The sequence below is a fragment of the Camarhynchus parvulus genome, chromosome 1 (assembly GCF_901933205.1).
Source record: "Camarhynchus parvulus chromosome 1, STF_HiC, whole genome shotgun sequence".
Taxonomy (NCBI): Eukaryota; Metazoa; Chordata; class Aves; order Passeriformes; family Thraupidae; genus Camarhynchus; species Camarhynchus parvulus.
Genome location: NC_044571.1, coordinates 5,145,236 through 5,170,511, shown reverse-complemented (window position 1 = coordinate 5,170,511; position 25,276 = coordinate 5,145,236). Strand labels below are relative to the sequence as shown.

Genomic DNA, 25,276 nt, shown 5'->3' with positions numbered 1-25,276 from the left:
TTCGTACTCATCTCAGGATGCTTGTCCTCAGCTGGTTGGTTTTTTTTAATCAAAAAGCACGTGCTATTAAAACTTCCTTCTTTTGCAGCCTGCTGAGCTGTTCTGAGCATCTCCCTTGTGCTCTGAAGCCCAGCAGCCAGCCTCAGATGTTCTGTAGGAATGTGCAATTGCTCCTGTTACTGTCCCCAGGTCTGTGCTCCCACCAGATGCCAGTTGTGCTGATGGAACACCACTGGAATAATGTGGTTTGGAGGATGGGAGGACAGCCCTGGGTGCTATTGATGGCTCCAGCACAGAACAGGAATCCTGTGTGCCTGCAGTCCGTTACCCCTGGGGGCACATCAGCAGCAGGAAGGCAATGTGGGGACACTTGGCTGGTGGCCACACTTTGGTGGCACCCGTGTGTGGCACGTGGGCTGTCCTGTGACCTGCAGCTCTGAGGACAGGCAGCCCTGGCACTGGGGGACAGACAGAACGTCTCACCCAGCCCTGTGCAGATGTGTCACGGACATATTTTATGAAAAATCCTTTTGCTAGGATTTTTTCTCCTGAGAAGCTGAGAGGCCTCAGAAATGAAATGTAAACAATAATTATCTGCTGGTGTGGAATGCAATGGATGCATCTTTGATTGGTCTCATGTGGTTGTTTTTAATTAATGGCCAATCCCAGTCCAGCTGTCTCAGACTCTCTGGTCAGTCACAAGATTTTATTATCATTCCTTTCAAGCCTTCTGATGAAATCCTTTCTTCTATTCTTTTAGTATAGCTTTAATATATCATTTTCTTTTAATATAAAATATATCATAAAATAATAAATCAGCCTTCTGAAACATGGAGTCAAGATTCTCATCTCTTCCCTCATCCTGGGACCCCTGTGAACACCCTGCAGAGATGTCCCTGCTTGGGCAGGTGTCCCCAGACCTTTGCTGCTCAGCCTGAGTCTCCATGATCATGCATTTCTGGCACTGGGGGTCTGAGCCCCAAATTTCATCTCCCTTCAGACCTGTCTCAGCTGTCTCTGACCCACATCTTGCTCAGGTCCCTGTGGGTGACAAGCCACTGCTGAGATGTCTCACAGGACCTCATTCCCTGCATTAATTCCTGGTGCTGGAAGATACCCTTGCTCAGGAGAAGATTGAGATCTTGGTTAACAGAGGCCGGAGTTGGGAGAGCACAGCAGCTCCTCCAGCTCTGGGAGTGGGCTAAGATCATGCATGTGTAGGGTTCCCTGTAATGAAATTCCAGGTTTCCTCATAGTACACATTTTAAGAGTGCATAATCATGCAAGTCAGCCCAGAAAATCCAGGGTTGGACCTCCAGGGATGGAGAAAAAGAGGACATAGGCACTCTGATATTGCCTGGTAGCATGAAAGTCTCCTGCAAGTCAACACACAAGACACTCAGCTGCTGAAAGCAAATGCAGAACTGAAATCAGGTCTGAGCAGTGACAAACCACGTGGGGAAAGGAAGCAGAGGCCTCTGCTTCAGCTTGCAGATTGATGGCTAATTGCCAAGAAGAGAATCAGCCACATGTAAACCCTGTTAACTGCATTTCCCTTGGGCTTGTGCCAGGAGGAAAAGGCTGAATTCCTGGAAAGTCATGCAGCATCTGCAAACAGGTTTGTTTTGTTTTGTTTTTTTTTTCCCCCTGAGAGTTAACATGATTTCATATTTCTGTCCTTGCTGTTGTTATCAAAGAGATAACTCTTTGATAGAACTCTGATAGAACTCTGAAATGGCGGATATCCCATTCCTGGGAACATTCAAGGCCAGGTTGGATGGGTCTCTGAGGAGCCTGATCAATTTGAAAATGTCCCTGCTCATTGCAGGGGGTTGAACTAGACCCTCAAGGGTCCCTTCCAATCCAATTCTATGATTCTACCACGTGTAGAAAAATAAAAAAAAGGCAGGAAAAGCCTGAATGTTTAACTTGTTTGTGCCAAGGAGTTTCCATCAAGATCAAGGAGCAGCCATTCCATTTAAGAGGGCAATATTCAGTGTGCCTTGGAAAGCAACGTGATGCAACTGGGGGAAAAGCAGAATGAATAATGACTGAGGCTTTTTGGAGTGGAAATAACATTTTGATGAGGCATGCAGGGACTGCAAAGTAGGACAGCACAGTTTGATGGGAGGCCTGGTTCCTGGCCTGGCCATCAATTCTGTGGGACTGGTTTCTTTCCTGGAAACAGTTCTGCTTTTTTAAAAAACATTTTCTTCTGAAATAAGGAGCCATTGTCTCTTAATGCACAGTATCCACCTCTGGTCTAGGACAAGGATTAAACAACCCCTCTTGAGAAGAGCAGGGATTAAGAGCCCTGGTGCTCTGGGCTGGCTTCCCCACTTGGAGAGGAGCTCAGATTAAGGACTCTGATGGAGATTTTACTAAAGGACCGTTGTGCACAGGCTCTGCAGCCTACCAGTTTACAAATAATCACATTATATTTTGCTTTCAGATAGGATAGGTAAAAACACAGCTTACAAATCCAATTTCTGTTCTATATTTGATCCTCAGAACAGCTAATCCTCTCTGTAAACAGTAAACTCTGTCCAGAACATTATCATGTTCTCATGTTCTGATCTGCTGTCTTTAATTGGGTATTCTTCCAAGAATTAAATTTCTGTTTGATTTTTATTTTACCCTAGTAAAATTCCTAAAAAGATAATGTAAAAATATTTTTGAAGCCAGTGTACCCTCAGTTTCCAGTTCTACTTCATTTCTTCTGGTTTCAACCTGCTGTCTTCAATGCTTTAGCACTTGGTCATGTCTTTCATTCAGCTCAGTGAGCAATGTTCAGAGTCAGGGTTGAAATTGCAGGCTTTAAACCATCTAAATTGCAGTCTTTCACTAATGAGAATGGGGGATACTGTGTCAGAAAGGATTCTAGTAAAATTCAGTTATGTATCTTGCATGGAATGTGAAAATTGCTGCTGTTTCTGCAAGAGCAGCTTTCAAGGAGGATTTCTGAACTTTTAAGGCAGAAGATTCAAGTGAAATTTTTCATTGTGATTTTCCCTGTCTTTCCAGAAGTGTTTGTCATCCATAATAAAATGAAAAACAATCCAGAACAATCCAGGTATCCCTCTGTAGGAATCACTGGAAGGAATTCATATTTCTCAACATGTAAGCAAATAAATCTTCCTCAAAAAATACCCATAAATGTCCTCTTGTAGTCCCCAATATCCAAAAGAAGCTTTACTTAAAATCCCATATTTAAAAACATTCCAGCTTTCTCATTCTTTAAACTCAGATACAAACACAGCATCAGCCCAACTATACCCAAACTCTCAGTCTCCTTTTTTTATTTCTGGCACTAATTAACAGCTGATATTCAGAAAACCACTCATTTATCTGAGCTTCGAATGTTAGGAGCATTAAAAATAGGCTGCCAGATTGGCCATCTGTTTGATGCAGTGGGAGCTGCTCTGAGAGAAGAGCAGAAAACCAGAGCATGTGTGCATGGCCATGTGTGGGGGAGAGAACACGAGAGCCCTCGGCTGAGGGTCTGAGCAAAAATGAAATCTCCCCCGAGCTCTTCAAACACTGACTCCGACAGGGGATGAGAAGTGTGGCAGATATTTTATCCCGAAGGCCACGGCTCTGTAATGCTGCTGATTCACACAGTTTTGGGCAGGGACACGGCTTAGAATGTTCATTTCAACACGAAATGTCCCTGTGGGGTTTGTCTGGTGTAATTTTAACCCTCCCCAGGCTCAGCATCTCTCGAGTGCCTCTCTGCCAGGTGCCCTCTGCTGCCAGCAGAAAAGGAGGACAGTCTCCAAATCAGCCCACATGTCTCCAAAACCCCCTCTGGGATGGGATGAACCATCCCTGGAGATGCCACCCACCCCCCAGTGACTGCAGGGGAGCCTGCAGGGCTCTCCTGGAGCAGCCATCCCTCCCTTGTGGTTAACTGGGGTCAATCCCATTCCTTTCCCTATACATTGCCCTAAATTGAGAAACAAGAGCTGCCAGACAGAGCTGAAGTACCAGGACCATGTGCTAAGTCACAATTCCCACCCCTGTAACATCCCTCAAAAGAGAGCTGTGGGAAAAGGGATTTTCCTCTTTTTAGGAAAGAAAGATGTCCATGATGCACCCACAGGTGTGTGAGCCCAGGACAGCCCTGCAGGTTCTCACTGAGAGGGGCAGCATGGCAGAGGTTGGCTCTTCCACTGGGAGCAAAGAAGGATCTCAGTGATTTTTAGAGTCATGAGGGCTCATAGAAAAAGGGGGATTACATTCAGGAGAGACTTGTGCAACCTACTGACTGTACTGAGGGGCATATTGCGAATATTGCATCTGTCAGTACTAATTATTAATGGCAGAACACAAGCAGGAACCAGCAAGGCTGATTGTGAGGGGCCAGGCTGAAAGTCTCCTATCTTCTGCAGCAGAAATAAAAACATTTCTTAAAATTATTTATTTCAACCTTTAACAAACAGCACAAATGTCTATATTCTGGCTTTTCTTAACACAAGAAGGGCACACATTTGCTGCTAATGGAGTACTAAGTGCAATTAACCCTGCAGCACATGAAGGCATGAGGCTTGAAATGTTTTGTAAACTGGATAATAGGGATGCTTTAGCACCAAATGTTCTCAGTAGCTGTGAGTGAAAGTGCTTGTTTCCAAGCTGCTCACACAATTAAAGTCTGACATTGGCACGGGCTTGGTGATAGAGGACTGTTAGAAGGAAAATGTTAATTAATGGAGTGAGGAAAAGCAGGTTTGAGGAGAGACCAGCAAAAGGCTGACTGGAATCTATATAAGCAGGTTCATGAGGAAGGTTCTGATGCCTTGAGAGGCTGCCTGGAACAGAGGCTGGACAGAGTGAAAGGAATAAAGTAGGGATTTATTAAAATGCCTTCAAAAGATACACCTTGGGCAGTACAAGAACCTGGCCAGGGCTACACCTAAGATGTACACGAGTTTTCACACTTTTATAAGTTTTGGTTCATTTCTGTATTGGGGTTAAATGTCCAATTACAGCTTCAGGTTATGCAGTCCCATCCTCCCAGACTGCTCTCCTCAGTTCCCTGTTGTTTTCACTTTTTGGGGCTGAAGCTGCAATGGTGTCCTTGGTTCTGGGGCTGGAAAAGGATTGTTTTGTCTGACTGAACTGTGAGGAGAACTTGCTGACACTTTCTATGAAGTTCAGAGTTCAGTACTAATTCAGTACAGAATCTGGAAAATATGGATGTTAAAACTTAAGGCATCAGTTCTAGAAACAGAATGATTTTGTCGTGTTTGTGAGGAGCCAGAAGAGTTGCTTATGAGGAGAATAAGATATATTTGGCTGCTCTGAACCCATAGGTAACACCAGAGTTACCTATGAGAAAAGTGTTAGACTGAGAGTGTTAAACTTACACTTTGTCTGGACTAGTGTGAACATAAACTGCAATAAATACAATATCCTGAGTGTGACTTCACAGCAGTAAACAAGCCTTGCTGGGTGATAGGTGTGGAAGAGTTTTGGAGCTGTGCTGGAATTACAGAGCTGTGCTGGGAACATGGTTTGGTCCCCTAAATGATCTGAGGAGCCCCCATTGGGGAGGAAGGAGAAGGGGGAGTAGAGAAGAGAGAGGCCCACGTGTGACATTATCTTTCTATCTTTATGGTTTTAAAAGCATGGGTTGAAGCCATTTTTACTCCTTAAAATGTTTATGTGCTGCAGCGTGACAGAGTTCAAGGAACCTGCTGCTCATTTTGTGCTGCTTTACAACAAGTAAAGTTGGAGTTCACCAGGGCCAGCTGCAGTGAGAAAGCCAAGGCTAGCCAAGACCTGGCCAGCCTCAGGCTGTTCCACCTTTTCCCTCCCACACCCACAGAGCTCTGCCAGCATTAAGAAAGTGGCCTTGACCCCACAAAAACATTCCTATGGCTCACCGTGCACGGGCAGGATGTGGCACAGAGCAGCCCCCAGAGGTGCTCATGTCCTGACTGCCACCAACACCCATCCTGCGCACCCCTTTGGTGTTTGGCAGCTGGAAGGGTGCTCCCCTAAATCCTCAGTGCAAACAGACACAGCATGGACTCCATGGGCTTGCCTTGCTGTGTTGAAAGAGTGGTGGGGATGCAAAAATTCTTCATCGCCTCGAAGAGATCATCACGCCATTGTTTTTTCTGCCGTGTTTTGTTCTTCATCTGAATCCAGTTTTGCAGGTTAAAAATAGCCTGGTGAGCCTTGGAAAAATCTGTTGGCTTTGCTAGAATCTGGGCATTCATACCACAGATGCTGCTGCTGTAATTGAAAGGAAAATCTCATGTGACAGAAGCGATTCCTGCGCGCTGATGCTTCCATGCAACAACCACGGCCCCAAAGCTCAGTCTGAGCCTTGTCCTGGTCTTTGGGGACCTCAGGCCAAGGGGAACAATGGCTGTGGATGGCTCAGTGTCCTGCAACACAAGTCAGGTCAATAGACACCCAGAAAGCTTGAACTCAATGCATTTCTTTGAGGGAGGGAAAAAAAAAAAAAAAAAGAGGCAAATTTTCTGCTTAACATCCAGAATGACTCAATAAACCAGCAAAGCTACTCCAAAATTCTTTACTTGCTTTCTGAGGAAAATACTACTGAGTGATTTCATAGAATCCTTGACAAAGACAACAGTCATCTTCTTTTTTTCCAGTTACTTTAGGCTCTGTAGCTCTCTGATTTTCCATACTTGCTACAAATATGATGTTGATTAAGACACTGGAAACAGAAATCCTCTTGAAAGAAGCATTTTTCTCAGATGAACTCCTTAAAACTCTGCAAGCAAAGCCACTAGCCTGTGACATTTAAAAAGGAGAGCCATGAAGCCATCCTGCTGGGAATAAGGCCACTGGCCGGTTCTGCTCTGCTACCATTTAAATCTCAAAGGTCAAAAGAAAATGTTCCTAGTAGTTTCTCCATGGAAAAAAAGATTGGGCATGAGCTGGGGAACTTTTTTTTTTCCTGGTGGATTTTTTAATTCAAAACAGACTCAATAGGAATTTTTCTTCAAAACGCAGCCAAAGGGTTAATAACAGTATGAAGGAAAATAAGACTCCAGATCTGGCTTAAATATCTGGCTTAAATTTGGCACTTCTCCACTGATATTGGGGGTTTGGGTGCTTGACCCCATCTAGTGGCCCTCCAGGAACGAGGAGAAATCCCAGCCCATGGGGGTTTGTTGAGATCACTTTATCCTACATGGAACACAGCCAGGGCTTCTTCCCCTTGCCCTGCTGTGCTCTCCTGGGCCTGGCAGCACAGCAAGGCTGGGCTGGCTCACAGAGGGGATCCAGCCCCTGTGTGCTCAGCCCCAGCGGCTCCTGAGAAGTGCAGAGGGAGCTGTGTGTCCAAGCAAGTGGGTGATGGACTGCTGGCTGAGAAGATCCTTGTCAGAATTCAGGAACATCCCTCTGGCTGTCCTGAGCAGCCAAGACCGCTGCCAGGGGGCTCAGAGACCCTGGCACAGAGCCCAACACACCTGTGGTTTTGATTGTGACCCATGGAGAAAATTAGCAGCCTTATATGAAGACCTGCAAGCCACAACAGTTAAATAGAATGATAGTAAATTTATCACGGGGTGAAAAGTAGATTTTTGGGGTTTTTAGAGTGGGGGTTCAGGGGACAAGATGGAGGAGTCTGGGCGTGTCCAGCCTTTATCCTTGTTCTTCTTGGCCTCCATCTTCTGCTGGGATGTTGGCACATTTAGATTGGTTTAAAGTAGAAGCTCACTGTCTAACATAGGTGATAGGTATTGGGAAGTAATTGTAAACATTGTACATGTAGTTTTTAGTATAAAGACGTAACACTGCCCCAGGGGCAGGCAGAGTGCCTCGGACTGTTGTGCTGAGTGGACCTCGGCTGGACAGGAGAAAGAATTTTATAGATAAGATACAATAAACAACCTTGAGACCGAGAACTGAAGAGCTCTGACTCCTTCTTCGACCACCAGGCTGGGAAAAGAGACTTTCTAACACATCTTGGGGTCACTCTGAGCAGCTAGAGACTTGAGAGATCCTTTACAAATAAATAAACCAAGCATCCCTTGTTTCGCCCAGGTGTGCATCCCTTGACATGGGTGCTGGATAGGAAGAAGGTTACACTGGAATTTCATTTTTCACCCAGCTCCAAGAGCAAGTGACCTCTTTGAAGCTGGTTTGTGCAGAGCCCTGGATCTGGAGCGTGGCTGTCATCCCACAGCCCTGTATGACCATAGTTCTGCCAGCTTGGGGTCTCACAGGTGGAATCTGCTGGGCTGGGCCATCTCAGGTCCCTCCTAAAGCTGCCCCAGCTTGGAGAGGTGTTCAGCCAACTCTGGAGGAGAGCCCAACACTGGGGTCAGCTTTGGTGAAGGCAATTCTGTGCCTGGCTGTGCCTCTGGAGGTCAGTTTAGCTCAGTCCCCTCTTCTGCAGTCTGAATAGACAAAGTGACCTCAGCTGCTCCTCATGCAGCTTCCCCTCAAGGCCTTCACCATCCTCATGGCCCTCCTTGGGACACTCTCTAATAGTTCAATGACTTTTTCATATTGTGGTGCCCAAGAGTGCCCCCATCACTCGAGGTGAGGCTGCCCTAGCCCAGAGCAGAGCAGGACAATCCCTTCCCTTGCCTGGCTATGCTGGGCCTGGTGGCTCCAGGACTTGGATGTCCCTCCTGGCTGCCAGGGCACTGCTGATTCACATTCAAGTTTCTCTCAACCAGGACTCCCAGATCCCTTTCCTGGGTGCTGGTCTTCAGCATCTCACTCTCCAGTCGATGCACAGAGCCAGGGTTACCCCATCCCAGGTGCAGAATCCTTCATTTTCCCTTGTTAAACTTCATCCAGCTGGTGATGGCCCAGCCCTCAGATTTGTCAAGGTCTCTCTGCAGGGCCTCCCTGGCCTTGAGGGAGCCAACAGCTCCTCCCAATTCAGTGTGATCAGCACACTTATTCAGTATTCATTAGAGCCCTGTGTCCAGGTTGTTGGTGAGGGTGCTGAAAGGCACAGGAGCCCTCCAGAACCCCACCAGTGACCGGACTGATGCCACCCCCTTCACTCCAACCCTTCATGCCTGACCTGTGAGCCAGCTGCTCATCCACCATTTCCACACAGTTATCCAGCTGTGGGCTGGACATTTTGGGCTGGACATTTTGTCCAGAAGGACATTGTGACAGACAGATATAGACTTCAGTCCTTCCTCTGGGACGTGCTGGCGCCGGCGCGGTCCTGCTTTCCAGCGGGCTGATGGTGCCTCCTTTATTTTAATAACTCCTGGGAAGGATTTCAAAGGCAGCCAGCTCTTCTTTCATAACCACCAGGTCCCTCTGCCCTCGCTGCTGTGCCCCTCTGGACCTGCCAGCACACAAACCTATTTAGTTTAGCTCCACTCTCCTGCTGCAGAGCGCTTTGCAGCTCTCACCTGCAGGGTGCAGGGTCCCAGGGGTGGCAGTCGGGTTTGTCCCTTCCTTTACCCCAGCACCGAGGTGAAACAACTCCTCCTCCCAAAGCCAACAGCACACAGCACCGGTGGAAATTCAGGATGAGGCCGTGGAAACACAAAAATTGGCCCTGGGCAGCTGCAGCCACAAGCAGGGCTAGGGTAGGATGCTCAGTTCTGCTGCACGGTGCCCAGCAGGGCCAGTTGGGGCTGGAGCTGAGCCCTTTCAAACTCAACAAGTGCTGTTACAATGAAGCTCGTTCCTCGTTATTGGTCGACAAGAAGCTTAGCATTGATTTAATGAGTTCCCTTCAGAAGCCTCCACTGCTGCATTCCTTGGAAGATTAAGGGCTGCTGCTTTTCTTGCCCCCCTCTCCCTTCTGCTTCTTTCTAATGATGTTACTGAGAAGGCAGGAGAATCTGAGCTATGCCCTGCTTACCGCTGGGTGAACCCCATTCACACGGCATTTTTCCTTCAGGAATCCTCCCAAACATTACACGGGCGGGATTTTACATCTGACAAAAGAAACCGTTAACATTTACCGAGATTAAACCCCCTTTAATGCTGCCTGAGTTTGCATTTGCTTGCTCATGTGACTGTGCCTCTCCCGTGCCTTTCGTGTTAAAAGTCCGGAGGCTGGTTGGAGAAATGCTGTATTGTTATTATTTTTTTTTTTAAACCAGCACAGATGACAAACACTGTGCATTACCCACATCTATGGAAACACTCACCACCCTTTCGAAATTTCAGTATAAAAATATCAGTACAAAAATTATTTCAGTACAATTTTTGTACTGAACCGTACAGGTACCAGGAGGCTCCATTCAATCCGTGCTTCGGGGGGATCCACAATTTGTTAAACAACCAATTTATTAAACGCTGGAAAAAGAGAATCAGAGCCCTCAGCTCAGCAGAGCCGGCAGGGACAATCTCACGGCAGCACAGGGACCAGCATCACCACTAAGCTACGTCTAAGATGGATCAAGGGGAGCAGCTTTCTCTGGGGAACCCGGCACAGATCTGGATTCTCCAAGGTTGTTCTGAGGATGTGACTTTGAGCCGTGGCTGTGGGTTTCCAGGGCAGTGCGGAGGTGTGCGGTGGGATGGGACTGTGAGCACCAGCTCTCCATTCACTCACACGGCACAGCGGAGGGAAGGGGCACGGCATCGTTGCTGTTTCTTTACAAAATTAAAAACAAAAGGCGACATTGGGTGAACCAATTCAAAAATTTAGATCAGGAAGGCGAGAGTGATGTGAGTTTTGCAAATCAGAGTTTCCTCGCTCTGGAGCTCTCTGTTAAAGAAAAGGCACTTGGTTTGAGGCCAAAGAACCGCTGACAAAGAGAAGGGGAGAAAAAAAAAAGGCTTGCAGAAAGGCGTCGGCATTGTTTCTGTTTAAAAGCAGCGGGCTGTCAGCCCGACAGCGTGCGAGCTCTCCCTTTTAGCCAGGACACATTTAGAGAGAGCCAGGACACATTTCTCCCGGCGCTGTGAACCGTGCTTAACCAAACAAGGCAGGCGAGCGGCGGGGAAAGTTTGAATTATCGGCATTACCGAGCATTGACTTGGGCAGGGGCGGCAGAGGGGTCCCGCAGCCCCGGCATCGCACACAGAGCCTGGGCCGAGCGAGGTGCCCGCGGGCAGAACCAGCCCGCAGGAGCTCGGCAAGCTCAATTCCTGCTCCCACTGCTTGGGGGGGAAACCTCGCCCCAGGATAAACTTTGTAAACACGGCGCGATGCTGCTCCGGGAGGGGAAACCGAGGCGGCTGCGAAACCGAGCATCCCCACGCCGGCAGGGAGAGCTGGCAGCGATTCGGTGTTGGCAGCGCCCAGCCCTCCCCTGTGCCAGCCTCCCCTTCCCCTTTAAATAAACATCCGTGTACAAAGCAGAAGGCACGCAGGATCCCCCCCCTTCCCCTGGAAAAGGGATGCGGAGCCCGTCCGGGATCGGCCGCGCAGCCGGAAAAACAGCAAAAGTACCTTTTGAATTCTTCCGTCAATGTCCAAATAAATACATTTAGGCCGGTAAGTGGAGGAAGCAGATCCCATCTTGCTGCGGCTGGGCTCTCACCGGACTTGTTCCCAGTGTCAATCAGAGCAGAAAATCAGGTCTGTCCTAGCCGGCCGAGCCACCGCTGCCTGACAGTTCGGTGTCCCCGCTCTTCTGTATCCCACTGTACTCTCATTCTGGGAAGGTCCCTCCTCTAACATGCATGCATTTTGCTGTGCCTCTGTCTCTCTCTGCCACCTCCTTTTAGTTTTGCTTCCCTCCGAATCCAGCTGCCTCGGACGGGGAAAGGCACAGGCTCCAGATGCTGCCTGCGAGCCCCCTCTGCATCCCCATAGCAACAACCCCTCGTGGCTTTGAGGCTGAGACTCGCTGGGCATCCGCATTCGGGCTCTGACCCTGGGACTCACCGGCTCCTGTTATGCACGAGATCAAGCGGCATTTATCCCCCGGGGGGGCTGCGGAGGAGGAAAAACCCCCCTTCATCGGGGTGCTGAGAGATATAATTTGATTTTACGCTGAAATAGGACCGTAATTATTAGCAAGTGCCTCTCCTGAGCGGTTTGCACAGTGACATGCTCCCGTCTGGAAGTGCCCTGTGCTGGAAGTGTCCTTTCAGATACCCACTGCCAGCCAGGGCTTGGACTGTCTCACTCGAAACTCAGCAGCTCCATCTCCACATCCCTCCCGTTACCACCACAGTCACAGAAGAAGCTTTTCCCCCCTGTAAGCTCCAGCAGCACGAAGAAACCACAAACCCCATCCTCTCGCCCACCGCCATCCGCGCCACCCCCGGGGCGAAGGGATTTGTTATTTAGGGGGATGTGGAGTCTCCGGGCAGAGGCATCACCCCCGAGGAGGGCAGGAGGGAGCGCAGCCCCGGCGGTGCTCCCGGTGCCCTCTGCCGTGCCCGGGCTGCGCTGCCCGGCATCCAGGGCAGGCACGGAGCTGGGAGGCAGCAGAGAGGCTGCACAGGCAGCACACAGCCCGTCCTGCCAGCCTGAGCTCCGGGTTTTCTGGGGATTTTGATGGAGAGGCTGCAAAAGCATTTTCTGGCTTTTTTGTGCTGTTCGGGCTGGGGCAGCGTGGTCGGGGATGCTCACCCTGCCCACCCTGAGCCCTCTGTGCAGCCAGAGAGAGACAAAACTGACCCCAGCAGAGGCCAAAGGCCTTGGCTCTGGCTTCTCCTTGGCTCTGGCTTCTCCTTGGCTCTGGCTTGTCCTGGGCTGTGGTTTGCTGCCCCAGGGAAGGCAGACAGGGCTCTGCTGCTCCACGAAGGGGATTTGTGGGGCTGGAGGGCTGCCTGGGTCCCAGAGCTGCCTGGCAGTCAGAGCCAGGCTGACCCTCCAGGCTGAAGCCAGTGGTGCTTCTAAAGCTCTCAGAGGCAGCAGCAGGGAGGGGTTTTTTGGGAAGTGCAAGATTTGCTTCACATCCTTCCTCTGGCAGCCTGGAGCAGGCAGTGGGAGTCTCTCAGGAGGGAGCCCTGGGCACTGCAGGGGTGTCCTGGGGGTTGTCCTGGGGGCTCCTGTCCCCTCAGCTGTGCCACAGCCTGTCCCATAGCCCACTACCCACTGACTGTCCTCTGGGCTGTATTGCAGTCTATCCATCCCACAGGCTATCCTGGAAACTCTCCCAGAGGCTGATCCCTCAGATTGCCCCACAGGTGATCCCCATGGCTACAGCTTCTCCCTCTTCAACAGCCCTTCCACACCAACCTCACTGCCTCTGCACACCAGTCAGGACCTCTGTGACCCACCACTCCACACCCTGCTCTGCTAAGCACTGCTTCAATCCTGTTTCGCTGTGGCTCAGGCCTCAGTGACCTGATTGACCCAGCAGGTTCCTGGGGAAGATGGCCACGATGACAAAAACGCAGCCACTTGGAAAGAGACAACAAGACACTCTCTCTGGGGGATGCACATGGGACATTTGGGATTGTAGAGGAGGATTCTGAGCTCTCCCACTGTCATCACCCACTCCAGGAGTGGTCAGACATCACTGGGGCATTTCAGGATCTGATCACACATCACTGAGATATCTAATGACCAGAGTCTCACACTGGTGAGAATCTACTTTTTTATTATTTTTAATTTTTTTAAATTTTTTTTAATGTGACCAGTTTCTCCAGTCAAAAAGACAAGCTCTGAAATCCAGGTGATGACCCCAGTCTGCCTCTGCACTGTCCTTGTCCTATCCACTCTCCCTGGGTATTTAAAATTGTGTTTCTTAAGCTCCACACACATCCCCCTCTCCCTAATTACATTAATACTTGTTGGAAAAACTGCTTTGCTGTACAACTGCTGACTATTGCTCTTTTCAAGAACTTCATGGAGAAGTGAATCTTCAAAAGCTGAGCACTCAGAAATTATGACAAAAGCCTGATGCAATCAAAGGCCCAGTTTAAGACCAAGCCTGAAAGAAGACAAAAGATAATATTAATAAAAGAGAGTGTGCAGCTCCAGCAGATCACTGCCTTCAGCTGCTTTAACCTTCCAGAGTCTCCTTATTTCAGTATACCCTGGGCAATGTGGGGCAAAAATTATTGGGAAGCATTATCCTGTCTCATCAAATCCTTCAAATCCAAATCCAAGCAGTACAGTGCTAGGCAGTGATTTTCCATCATTTGCCTTAATGTTTTGCCCAGGAATCTTTTGCCCAAGCAGTACAGTGCCAGGCAGTGATTTTCCATCATTTGCCTCAGAGGAATGTTTTGCCAACTCAGGGCAGTGCCAGGCTCCTGTGCCCCTGACCCCATCAGGTGTTTCACAGCTCTGCTTTGCCTCCCCTGGGTTTTTTACTGAGGCCAACTCTGTATACTCCAAGGCTGGAATGTTCCTTTTGGAGAGCTCAGGGTCAGTCCCAGGGATGTGGCAGTGTCCCTGCCAGGTGTCACCTACCCCAGGGACGCTCCCAAGGGGTGACAAAGGCAATTCTGTCTCCCAGCCCTGGTGTCAGCTCCATGGGGATGGTGCAGAGGCAGATTTTTAGGGTTCCCAAGGAGTAACCAGAGGATGCTCAGATCCCACGTTGCCCTGTCGAGGCACAGCTCAGCCAGGCTGCCTTTGCACGGGCTGAGATCTCCCCCTGCTGCAAACCCTGCTCAGAGGGAGAGGGAGAAGCTTTAAGGGTGAAAGGGGATGCTCAAGTCACTCTCCATGGAGTCCTGGGGTGGCACCATTCCTGTCCCCTCCCATCTGTGTCTTTCCCCAGCCCTGAGGTCACTGACACAGCCCTCAGCCTCTCTCAAACCTGGTTCTCTTGCTGCAGTCAAGAAATTCAGTGTCCCTTGCAACCCACTGTGTGCACATCCAGACCTGGGCGCTGCACATCAAGGGTCTTCAGAGGGACTGAAATGGGGGGAAAGAGCCAGAAAATGTAAAACTTCCAGTGAAAGATTTTGTACTTTGAAAAAAAGCTTGCCTAGAATTAAAAACAGGGAATAGAGAACAGAATTAAAAACATGAAATCAACTTTTTTCCTTACCAGTTCCATATCTTCAAGTGCTTTCTTTGCCCATTAATCCCTCCTGCTGCAGGTCCCTTGTGTCTGTCTGTCTGTCTCCATGTCCCCACAGGGCCCTGACCTGTTCCTTTACCTCTCCATCCTGCCAAAATGCCAGAATGCCCCTGGAGCTGGAGAGGTTTTGCTTTCCCTCCCACAGCTCCTCTTCTCCCTACTTCACTCAGTCTTCTCTCCCTCTTTTCAGCCTCTTTGGTGTTTTGCCATTTTTACTTCTAGGTGTTTTTTTTTTCCTTCCCCACAGACCTGAAGTCATGCAGGCTTTCTGCAGGAATTAACTTTCTGATTGATGCAGGAATTAACTTTCTGATTGGAAAAAACTTTCTGATTTAACAGCCAAATGGTGGCTGTGGCAGTGGGAGCCCCACTGACCTTTCCAGCCCAGCTCTCCCTCCTCTCCATAAACCCACAGAAAGATCATGATGTGCTGCACATGGAAATTTTACCTCATTTCTTTGCACTTTTCTTTTACACTCTGCCAGATTTCCACAGGCCCAGTCCTGGAAGTGATCATATTGAATGTTAATTAGAGAATGACTGGCTATTAATATTAGAACCCGTCGCAGACATCTTTTCATGAAAAATCCTTTCCTTAGGATTTTTCCTCCTGGGAAGCTGAGAGGCCTCAGGAACAAAATGTAAACATTGATTATCTGCTGCTGTGGAATGCAACAGGTGCATCTGTGATTGGTCTCATGTTGGTGGTTTCTAATTAATGGCCAATCACAGTCCAGCTGTCTTGGATGGAGAGCTGAGACACAAACCTTCGTTATCATTCTTTCCTGTTCTATTCTTAGCTTAGCTAGCCTTCTGATGAAACTTTTTCTTCTATTCTTTTAGTATAGTTTTAATGTAATATATATCATAAAATAATAAATCAAGCCTTCTGAAACATGGAGTCAGATCCTCGTCTCTTCCCTCAACATAAGACCCCTGTGAACACTGTTACAAGAACTTTTATAGATTTGTCCACACAGGCCCTGAACACCCTGAAAGGGATGTTTGGCCCCTCCCCAGCCAGCAGCACAGCTCTGCACCTCACTCCTGGCTCCAGCCCCGTTTCTGGGTGCTGTTGCTCACCCCAGCCCCATGCCCAGCCCATGCAGTGCAGCCACCCTCGCTGTCTTCCAGCCTGGTTTCCATGGCAAAGCCCCGGAGCATGGGCTGGAGGGGAGCTGTGACATCTGACGTGGCTGCTCTGGGGCACTGGGGTGCAGCAGCAGAGCTCTGTGGGTGGGAGATGTGGGATTAGTCACCCAGGAACCAGCTCTGCTCCTCACTCCAGCAGCCCTGGCCACCCTGGTGATAACGCTGCCTTCTTGCTCTTTACAGCTGTAGGGAAAGTTCTGGTGCCTACCAGGAATTCTTGCTGTGTCTCAACACTCAGAGCCAGTTAATAGGCTCAAATCTTGTGGAAGTGAGAGCAGCCATCCCTGGTACCTCACAAATATCTGTGTGTGCAGAGCTGGCAAGGAGAAGAGCAGACCCAAGCCATAAAGCACTTTTAAAGCACTTGTCCAACATAACATCTGACATTTCTTGGCTTTTCTCTTTTGTCTATTGAGGGAATAAACATTTTTTCTCCTCCTCTATGTTAGCATTTTTTTCAGTGATCTGTTTTCTACAGCAGTTGCAGTGCCTGGCAGGTGCCAGGCTGGTTTCCTGAAGGTTTCCCAGTGGGACAGACCCACTGCCTTTCCCTGCTGGCTGTGGAAGGAGCTCACTCTCCACAAGCATTGAAATACGGCACAGCCCACCCTCCATCCTGATTCCAATTTCCAGTGGATTTCAAATTCCAATTTCACCTCCAGGAGCCACAGGAGCCCGGGAATCTCCATCCCTGTGCCATGCTGTGCCTGCAGAGAGCCTGGGCTGCCCTCCTTTCCATTGCAGCCTCTCTGCTTGATTTCCTCCCTTCCCTCTCTGCTTTCCATTTCTTACCTCTGTGTCCCACTGCCATCGCCTCAATCCAGCTGTTTGTTCCTGGGCTTTCATTTCAGGTAGGAGAGAGCCAAGAATCCTGTCCCAACACCTCTGCAGGATGTGGAGTTTGCAGAGCAAAGCACACAAACACACACAGAGCTGGCTGGAATGACCCTGCTGCATCCCTGGAGCAGAGCTGCTGGGAAAGCCCAGCTCCCAGAGCTGTGTTTTCACAAGGTTATGGAAGAAATTAAAGAGACCCAAGTGGAATTTTCAAGAGCTGATGAGAAAAAAAATAAATGAAATTAAGTGTGCCTGGAGTCACCCAGTAGATCATTCAGAGGGATGGTGGCCAAGAAGTGGAAAAATCAATTCCCTCCACTGGGCAAGGCTGGCTCATGCTCCTGGCAGCAAAGTCTGAGCAGGGGCTGCAGCCCATGGTCCCAGACTGGAGGGAAGGGAGGGGGGTGTTCACAGGGGTCTCAGGTTGAGGGAAGAGATGAGGATCTGACTCCATGTTTCAGAAGGCTGATTTATAATTTTATTATATATATTATATTAAAATTATACTAAAAGAATAGAAGAAAGGATTTTCTCAGAAGGCTACCTAAGAATAGAATAGGAAAGAATGATAACAAAGGCTTGTGGCTCGGACTCTCTGTCAGAGCCAGCTGACTGTGATTGGCCATTAATAAGAAACAACCAACATGGGCCAATCACACATGCACCTGTTGCATTCCACAGCAGCAGATAACCATTGTTTACATTTTGTTCCTGAGGCCTCTCAGCTTCTCAGGAGGAAAAATCCTAAGGAAAGGATTTTTCATAAAAGATGTCTGTGACAGAAGGGATAGATGGCTCCACTTGAAGGAAGCTGCCTGGCATTTTCTGTGGTGCAGGAAAGTGAAGTTCCCTCAGATGCCTCTTTTGGGAGGCTGCCATGTGAGCAGCTCGGAGCTGTGCAGTGACTCACTGCAAATCAGCTCCTCCGTGTCCCTGACAAGCAGAGCTCAGACATTCCCAGATCTTGGCAAGGTAAAGATTAACCCAGAGGCTGAGGGCTGCTGATGCTGCTGCCAGCCTGGTGCAATCTGTCCCTCAGTTCACAGAGCTGGGGACAGGGTGACGGTGGTCACAGTGACAGTGCCACAGACCTGGCATGGGCAAAGCACGAGGTGATCATTCCTGACTCATCCCTGGAGCCTCCTGGTCTGCTGATCACCCCCTGCAACAACATCAGCACAGCAGCAGCAATGTCTGCAAAGGGTTTCACTGCTTGGGGCTGTGTTGAAGATTGCATGCAAGATGTTTTCCATTACCATCTGTATGGCAGATTACCTTTGTCAAGTGGGCAGTTTGCCTTATCTCTCTCTCTGAGTGACCACATTCACACCTCCCTCGGGAGGGGACCTCTACTGATAACAGACTATTGAATGTCACTGCATGGCTGATAAGAACTGTAACATCCCATTGTGAGATGCTCCGCCCAGAGGGAGGAGCCAAGCACTGCTGCCCAGATATAATCCAGAGGTTTTTGAGACACCAGCACAGCTTTCTCCACGGGATTCCCCAGAGGAACAGCAGCTGCCTCTTCCTCCACTGGATCTCCAGAGGAAGAACACATCCTTCTCTACAGGACCCCCTTGCTCCAACAGAACCAGCCCTGACACTGCAGGAGGGCTGCAGCCACATTTCCAATGGGACTGCCACCAATACCCTGGCCGACAGGGTGTCAGGTTGGGTTCTGACTCTGTCAGTGTTGTTCTAGTGGACTGCATTGTTTATTTTATCCTTTTATGTTTTTTCTTTTCCCTATTAAAGAACTGTTATTTCCTGCTCCCATATTTTTGCCTGAGAGCCCCTTAATTTAAAATCATAGCAATTCAGAGGGGTGGGGAGGGTTTACATTCTCCATTTCAGGGGAGAATCCCCCCTTCCTTAGCAGACTCCTGTCTTTCCAAACCAAGACTGGGCTGCTTTTTTAGGGTGGGAGATTGTCCCTCAGCTGCATCACTTCAGAGCCAGTGATGTGGAATTCCTGGAGGGTCAAGCAAACTTTGCACAATTCTTTGCAGTACATTGAAAATTAGACTTTTCATGTTAACATTTTCAAAGTACCAGTCTTCATAAATAGCTAGATAATCTCTCAGATAGATGAGATTTTTTTCTGTGATGTAGATATTTTCTCATTTTTGTTCCTTTGTGCAGGGCTGTTTCCATTAAGGGGCAGAAGAACATTTTCTCAATAGAAGAGATGAAAGAGTCTCTCAGCTCTTAGGGAGGGAGGCCAAAAAACCGTCACAGAATCCATGTGAAAAAGATGACAAAAGCCTCCAGCAGCACTGAAACTGTCTGATCTGCTCTGCCAGAACATTTGAAGCCAACATGAAATGGGTACATTTTTAACTAATTCCCAAAATTACGAGTACTTGAGTGTCCCTTTTCCTGGGAGTCACACAACCCTCCAGAGCTTTCCTACCACCTCCAAAAATCACAGGTCACCACCAAAGGAACTCAAAAGATTGGATGACAAATCATGACTGTCTACCTTCAAATAACACATTTGTGGCTCCTCTTTTTGGTTGGCTCCTCTTCACTGAACCTGACTGTTCATCCATGTCAGGTACATCAGATTCCCTCTGGAACTTTGAGAGCCAGAAACTCTTACTGAGGAAAATTGAACTGAGATTTTCATGCAATAAGACAATCCAATTTCCTGAGGAAACAGCAAACATCATGGATTAATGGTATGGTCAGGAGAGAGGGCAGTGCTGAAGTAATGCAGAAAATGAAAGGGAAGTGGCTTATGGGGGGAAGGAGTGCCTCATACAGAACTTGAATTTTATTTTATTTTTGGATTACTTTTCACTCTGCTTTCTCCAGCCTCCATTTGATTGGACACAGCCCAGGTTTTCACCCCGGTGCTGGGTTTCAGCCCATGCCTCCCCTTCCCTCCTGCACCCTCCTTTTCCTAGAGGTTGCCCCAGGCAAACCTTTTAGTGAGAAGCTTCTTCCAGAGGGGCTTTGTTAGAGACTGGACCCTCTCCAGTCACAACACAGCTGAAGCCATGACTGCTTCTTACTCCTTCATCCTCCTCTTTCTCCTTTTCCTTCGTCTTGGAATGGATTTCACTGGATTCACACAAATTCTTTTTTTTCCCCCCTAAATCCCATATCCTCTCACCTTCAGCTGCTCCCACACAAGCTGGACGCTGGATGTGAAGGCTTTCCTCTGCTTGGACCTTAGCCCCTGCCTAAAAGATTCCAATAGACAGGAAGGAGGTTTTCTGACAAGAAACTGAGATCAGGAACAAGAAACTGAGATCAAGGAACTGAGAACAAGGACGTACAGAAATAATCACACAGAAATAAACTGAAAACCCAGGAGCCCTCCACAAAATGGGGCACAAAGTTATGCCTGCTCTTTTCACCAACCCCACACCTTTTTCCTGCACTTTTACTCATTTGTTTTCCCCTGCTGCTGTTCCATAATCCCCTCTGGCCAGTGCTCTGCTCCCCACTCCCTGCCTGGCTCAAGGGGCTCCACACTCTTCCCCTGCCCCTCTTCATCCCCTGCCCCTCTTCATCCCAGTGTAAGAGCCAAAATGAGAGATGTGGGACTCCAGGGGGCTCTCCAAAATGCAGTTTATTCCATCCAAGATGTTCCAGCAGTCCAGGGTGGTGGGTGACAGAGCTGTGCCTACAGCTGTCAGCTCCAGCTGCAGGCAGCCCTGGAGACCCTTTGGTTTTGGTTACAATGCATTCTACACTTTTCTTTGCTGAGCATCTCAATACAGTAGAACCAATCTATACCTTAACTTTTATCTATAGCCTATCATAACTACTGGAATTACCATATTCATGTTACTGTTCTCCAATCACTAAAAGTTAGTACATTACAGTTTAAGCTAGAAGATGTTTTTCAGTTTTCTTGCAGTGGAAAATTATGAGACCTTTTTCCTACTTGCCACATCAGCAGGCTTGTTTGCCTGTGCTCTCTTTCTGCTTGGTAAAAACATCTTCTTGTTTGAGGTGGGTTTATCCTTTGTTCTGAGTCATAAAACCCCTTCTAACCAACACACCCTTTGCCTTCTTGGTTATCCAGACAGACTGGCTCAGGAATTCTTTTCCTCTATATCAAAACTTGCTTCCATCTCTATTCCTTCATCAGACTCTACATTTAAAAATCTTTCTGCCCAGCATCCATATCTGTGAGACTTTCTTGTCAAGCTTTCATCCTTCCCAACATCCCAGGGGGGCAATCTCCCTTCAGTTTGCCATCCAGCCCTTCTGCCAGCAGAACCACCAGCTCTCTGCCTCCCTCTGCCCCAGGAACTGGGCCCAGGGGCAGCAGCAAAGCCCAGAATCACTCAGCAGCCAAGCAGGATTCCTGCAGAGGAACCCAAGCCCTGCTTCCCTTGGAGCCTGCCACGCCGGGGAGAAAGCCAAAGGCAACACCTCACTTGTTTCTCTTACTAAAATGGTGCTTTTGGTCTGTTTTATTTCTCCACACTGCTCTCCCCTCCTCCCACCTGAGCACATCACATTCCCAGGGTGAGTGGCTGAGGCTGGGGCTGAGTTTGGAGAACAGGAGCTGCTGCTCAGTGGAGTGCCTGGGCTCAGTGCAGGTCTCTTGTTGCATTCACATTTTCTGGGAAAATCCCTTTGCTCAGGACTTTTCATCTGGGAAACTGAGAAGCCTCAGAGAAAAAGGAAAACAATTCTCATCTCATTTGCTTCTCCTGTATTGTGCTCACATGGAATGTTTTTGGAGACTGTTTACCCATAGATGATTGTTTCATTGGATTCTGGTGTGAATTATTTTCACTCATTGGTCAATCAGTGCCAAGCCATGTCAGGACTCTAGAGAGTCACAAGTTTTCATTATTACCTTTTTAACATTCAGTAAGTATCCTGTCTGTATTCTTTAGTATAGTTAATATAGTATTCTTTAATATAATATAGTATTATAAAACAATAAATTAGCCTTCTGAAAACATGGAGTCAGATTCATCATTCCTGCCTTGGTCAGGGGACCCTGCAAATACAATATTCTGTGAGCACAGCTGTGTCTGGGAGAGTCTCTGCAAAGCTTCAAGGCATAACCTGCACCATGAACAGGCTTCCTTCCCCCTCAAACACACACACACACACTGAGACTGCTGGTGGCTCCATGAATTAAATATTGCCAGCGTGTTACAGCATCACATTGCAACAAACATCACCATTAGCATTGCTGAATGTCGATTTTAGGAATTCCCACTGAGTCCTCTGCAAGGATACACAAACCTCCAACAAGATTAAGATATCCCAGCGCTACCCAAGAGGAGCCCCACACTCTCCTCGTGTATTTGGGATCCAGTTTCTCCCCAGTGCTGCCTCTGCTCAGGCACCCACTCTGTGATCCCTTGGGAGCCTGCTGGCCTCAGAAACCAGCTCTGCCTCTCACTCCAAAGCTGAGGAGGTTTAAACTCGATCAAATCCTCCTGAACCCATCACTCAGGATCACTCTGTGAGAGCATCCTGCCCTTGGCAGCCCAGCCCAGCCTCCAGCACAAGCAGGAGCTGCTGCAACAAACAGCCCAGGATCTGACTCTGGGTGAATCAAACTGTAATTCACAAAGTAATTGCTTGGGCAAACTTGCTTGAAAACAGACTCATGCCACAGAATACTAAACCTGCATGGAAGGCACACAGCACTACATCATTTTTTTTTTCTTTTTATCTTTTTTATTTTATTCCCCCTCAAAAATAAGACCAGCAAGGCAGTTTATCATGGGGGTGTTTTTGTGCTGTTGTTCCAAGCAGAATCCATTTAAGTGGACAATTCCAATTGTGCTTGAAAAACAGAGACAGCAAAAACAATGCAGAAGCCAGCCTCTGATGTTTACAGAGATGCATAAGGTGAATGTACCAGGGCTGCTAATCAAACCTTCTGCCTGCTTTTATGGGTCTGGGAAGCCTGAAAAAAACCCTGTGTATGGGAACCAGTCTGCATTTTGGAATAACATTTCCCCTTTGGTGACACAGAGGGATGACATTTAGATGCTGCTCTGACAGATGCATTATTTCATCAGAGGATTTAAAGCAGGCAAACAGGGGAGCTTTGTTTTCCCTGTTACTGTAAGGATGACATCATCTGCAACCTTTCTACCAGGAGGTCTCGTTTCAAATGACAGTGAATATTGTTCTGAGAAATGCATGTGTTAGCTCTGCTTCAGATGTTCATGGGATTTCATCCATTCCAGCTCAATTTCTAGGTGCTTTGCTGGATTTCACCCTCCTCAGAAGATTATTTGCTGACACCTGGGGTAAGTTTAGAGCTTCATGATATGCCTGATAGGGATTTGTATGGGATTTTAATCTAATCCATCTAATTTAGCTGTAACACAGGTATCTGTCCTAAACCAAACATCCTTGGGCTTCTCTGCCTGCACTTCAGATTTGTCACCCTGGCTCTGCCTTTTTGGGCTGGGACATCTATTTTGAGAGCTGCCACTGTGAAAATCAGAGCAAGGAAACCCAAAGGTTTCTATTTTTCTCTGCTTTCAGCAACTGCACAGATTTACAGGCAAACACACAAACCAGCTGTGATAGTGGATCTCCCTTGGTGCCAAGCAAGTGACCAAAATTTGGAAGAAAGAGTATGATTTTGAGATATTTTTTTACTTCTTTTGTTCTTTTTTTACCATATTGTCTTCCTTTCATGTAACTGAAAAGCTGCAGCCAGAGGGAGAGGGGGAGGAAGATTTTATAAAGACTTTTAACAGCGATGGCTCAATTGAATCCCATTGTTACCTCTCAGTACAAAACTAAACCTGCAGATTCTGCCACAGAAGGACATAACATTCAGCTGCTCCCAACCAGATGATCTGAGCAATTTAAGAATAAAATTCAGAACCTGCTGTACTTACTAAGCTGAAGCCTCATGTGGCCTGTGGTGAAATTGGGTGAGTCAGAGTGGAGTATAATATACTCTGTCCTTGCAGCAGAAACAACAGCAGCGTGTTTGGTGGAAGATTCAGAGGGAACTCACCCCTTCCAAAGGTTTTTCTTGTTTCATTCAGCTGTGAGGGGCTGCCCACACCAACCACCCTTCACATCACAGGGAGGAAAGCTGAGAACTCAGACATTATTATTGATCACTTTGTTGTAACACATGAACTCAGGCTGCTGCTTCCAGTTCTGGCCCCAAGGCTGGAAGCAGCTGCTGGTTTCTGAATAACCCATGAAATTCAGACCACCTGCTCAGGGTTTAGGTACCAGATAAACTGAGAATAACTCCAGCCTTGTAACAGCATTCCAAAGTTCATTCCTACATGGCAGCACATGTGAAGTAGGTTTAGTGTCCTCCTCTGCTGAAACAAACAACTGGACGAAAAGGAAGATTGTGCAAATGTGGGTATTTGTCAGCTGCTTTGTGAGAGAAGGAGGGAGAGAAATCTTACCCCAGTATCACCATGAGGGGAAGAAAACATCCTTAAAATCCTCAATGCTAAGTACAACATCAAGAGACTTGGCACACATTTTTGTAGCTAATCTTCTGATGCAGGGGTTGAGCAGGATCCTGAAATACGCTGGAGAAAGTTTGGCTCTTGTATTCCCAGTTTACAAGCAGCCAAAGGGGAACTGCTAGACAAAGGAATTACAGAGGTAAAAAAAACCAAAAAAAAAAAAAACCACCCCAAGCATCAACTAATTATCTCCTTATTCCAAACTGGAAACTACCCAAAAGAAGGGAGACAAAGGAGAAAACAAGTAACACTTTATAACACCCCAGTTTATGAAACTCCGGGGCAGTGAGACATAACCCAGCATTTAAGGACACTGGACACGAGGCTGAATTCTACCAGCAGCTAAACCCTCCCTTCCCTCTCCTAGCCATAAGGGTGGCTGTCACATTTTTAACTCAGCCCGGCAGCAAATGTCCCCACCATCAGGACAGCAGGGCAGGACATGTCCCATGTCCCCACCATCCCCTGCAGGCTGTGACAGCGAGGCAGGACGCGTCCCCACTATCCCCTTGTAGCCATGATATTTTCTGAAAAATCCTTTCCTTAGGATTTTTTCTCCTGAGAAGCTGAGAGGCCTCAGGAACAAAATGTAAACAATGATTATCTGCTTCTGTGGAATGCAACAGGTGCATCTGTGATTGGTCTCATGTGGTTGTTTCTAATTAATGGCCAATCACAGTCTGGCCATCTTCGACTGTCTGGTCAGTCACAAGCCTTTGTTATCATTCCTTTTCTATTCTTAGCTAGCCTTCTGATGAAATCCTTTCTTCTATTCTTTTAGTATAGTTTTAATATCATATATATAATAAAATAATAAATCAGCCTTCTGAAACATGGAGTCAGATCCTCATCTCTTCCCTCATCCTAAGACCCCTGTGAACACCACCACATCCCCTGGCTGGCTCAGCAGAGAGCAAAACAAAA

The 25,276-nt window shown here is 47.9% G+C and overlaps 1 protein-coding gene across 1 annotated transcript in view; it reads right to left on the bottom strand.

The window, feature by feature from the left end:
• Positions 1–11,437, bottom strand: part of PDE9A (phosphodiesterase 9A) — a 57,734-nt gene extending 46,297 nt beyond the window's left edge. Inside the window, exon 1 of the mRNA XM_030953483.1 lies at positions 11,369–11,437. Within this exon, the coding sequence (XP_030809343.1) occupies positions 11,369–11,437 (69 nt within the window). The remainder of the gene's footprint in view (positions 1–11,368) is intronic.
• Positions 11,438–25,276: the final 13,839 nt, after the last annotated feature.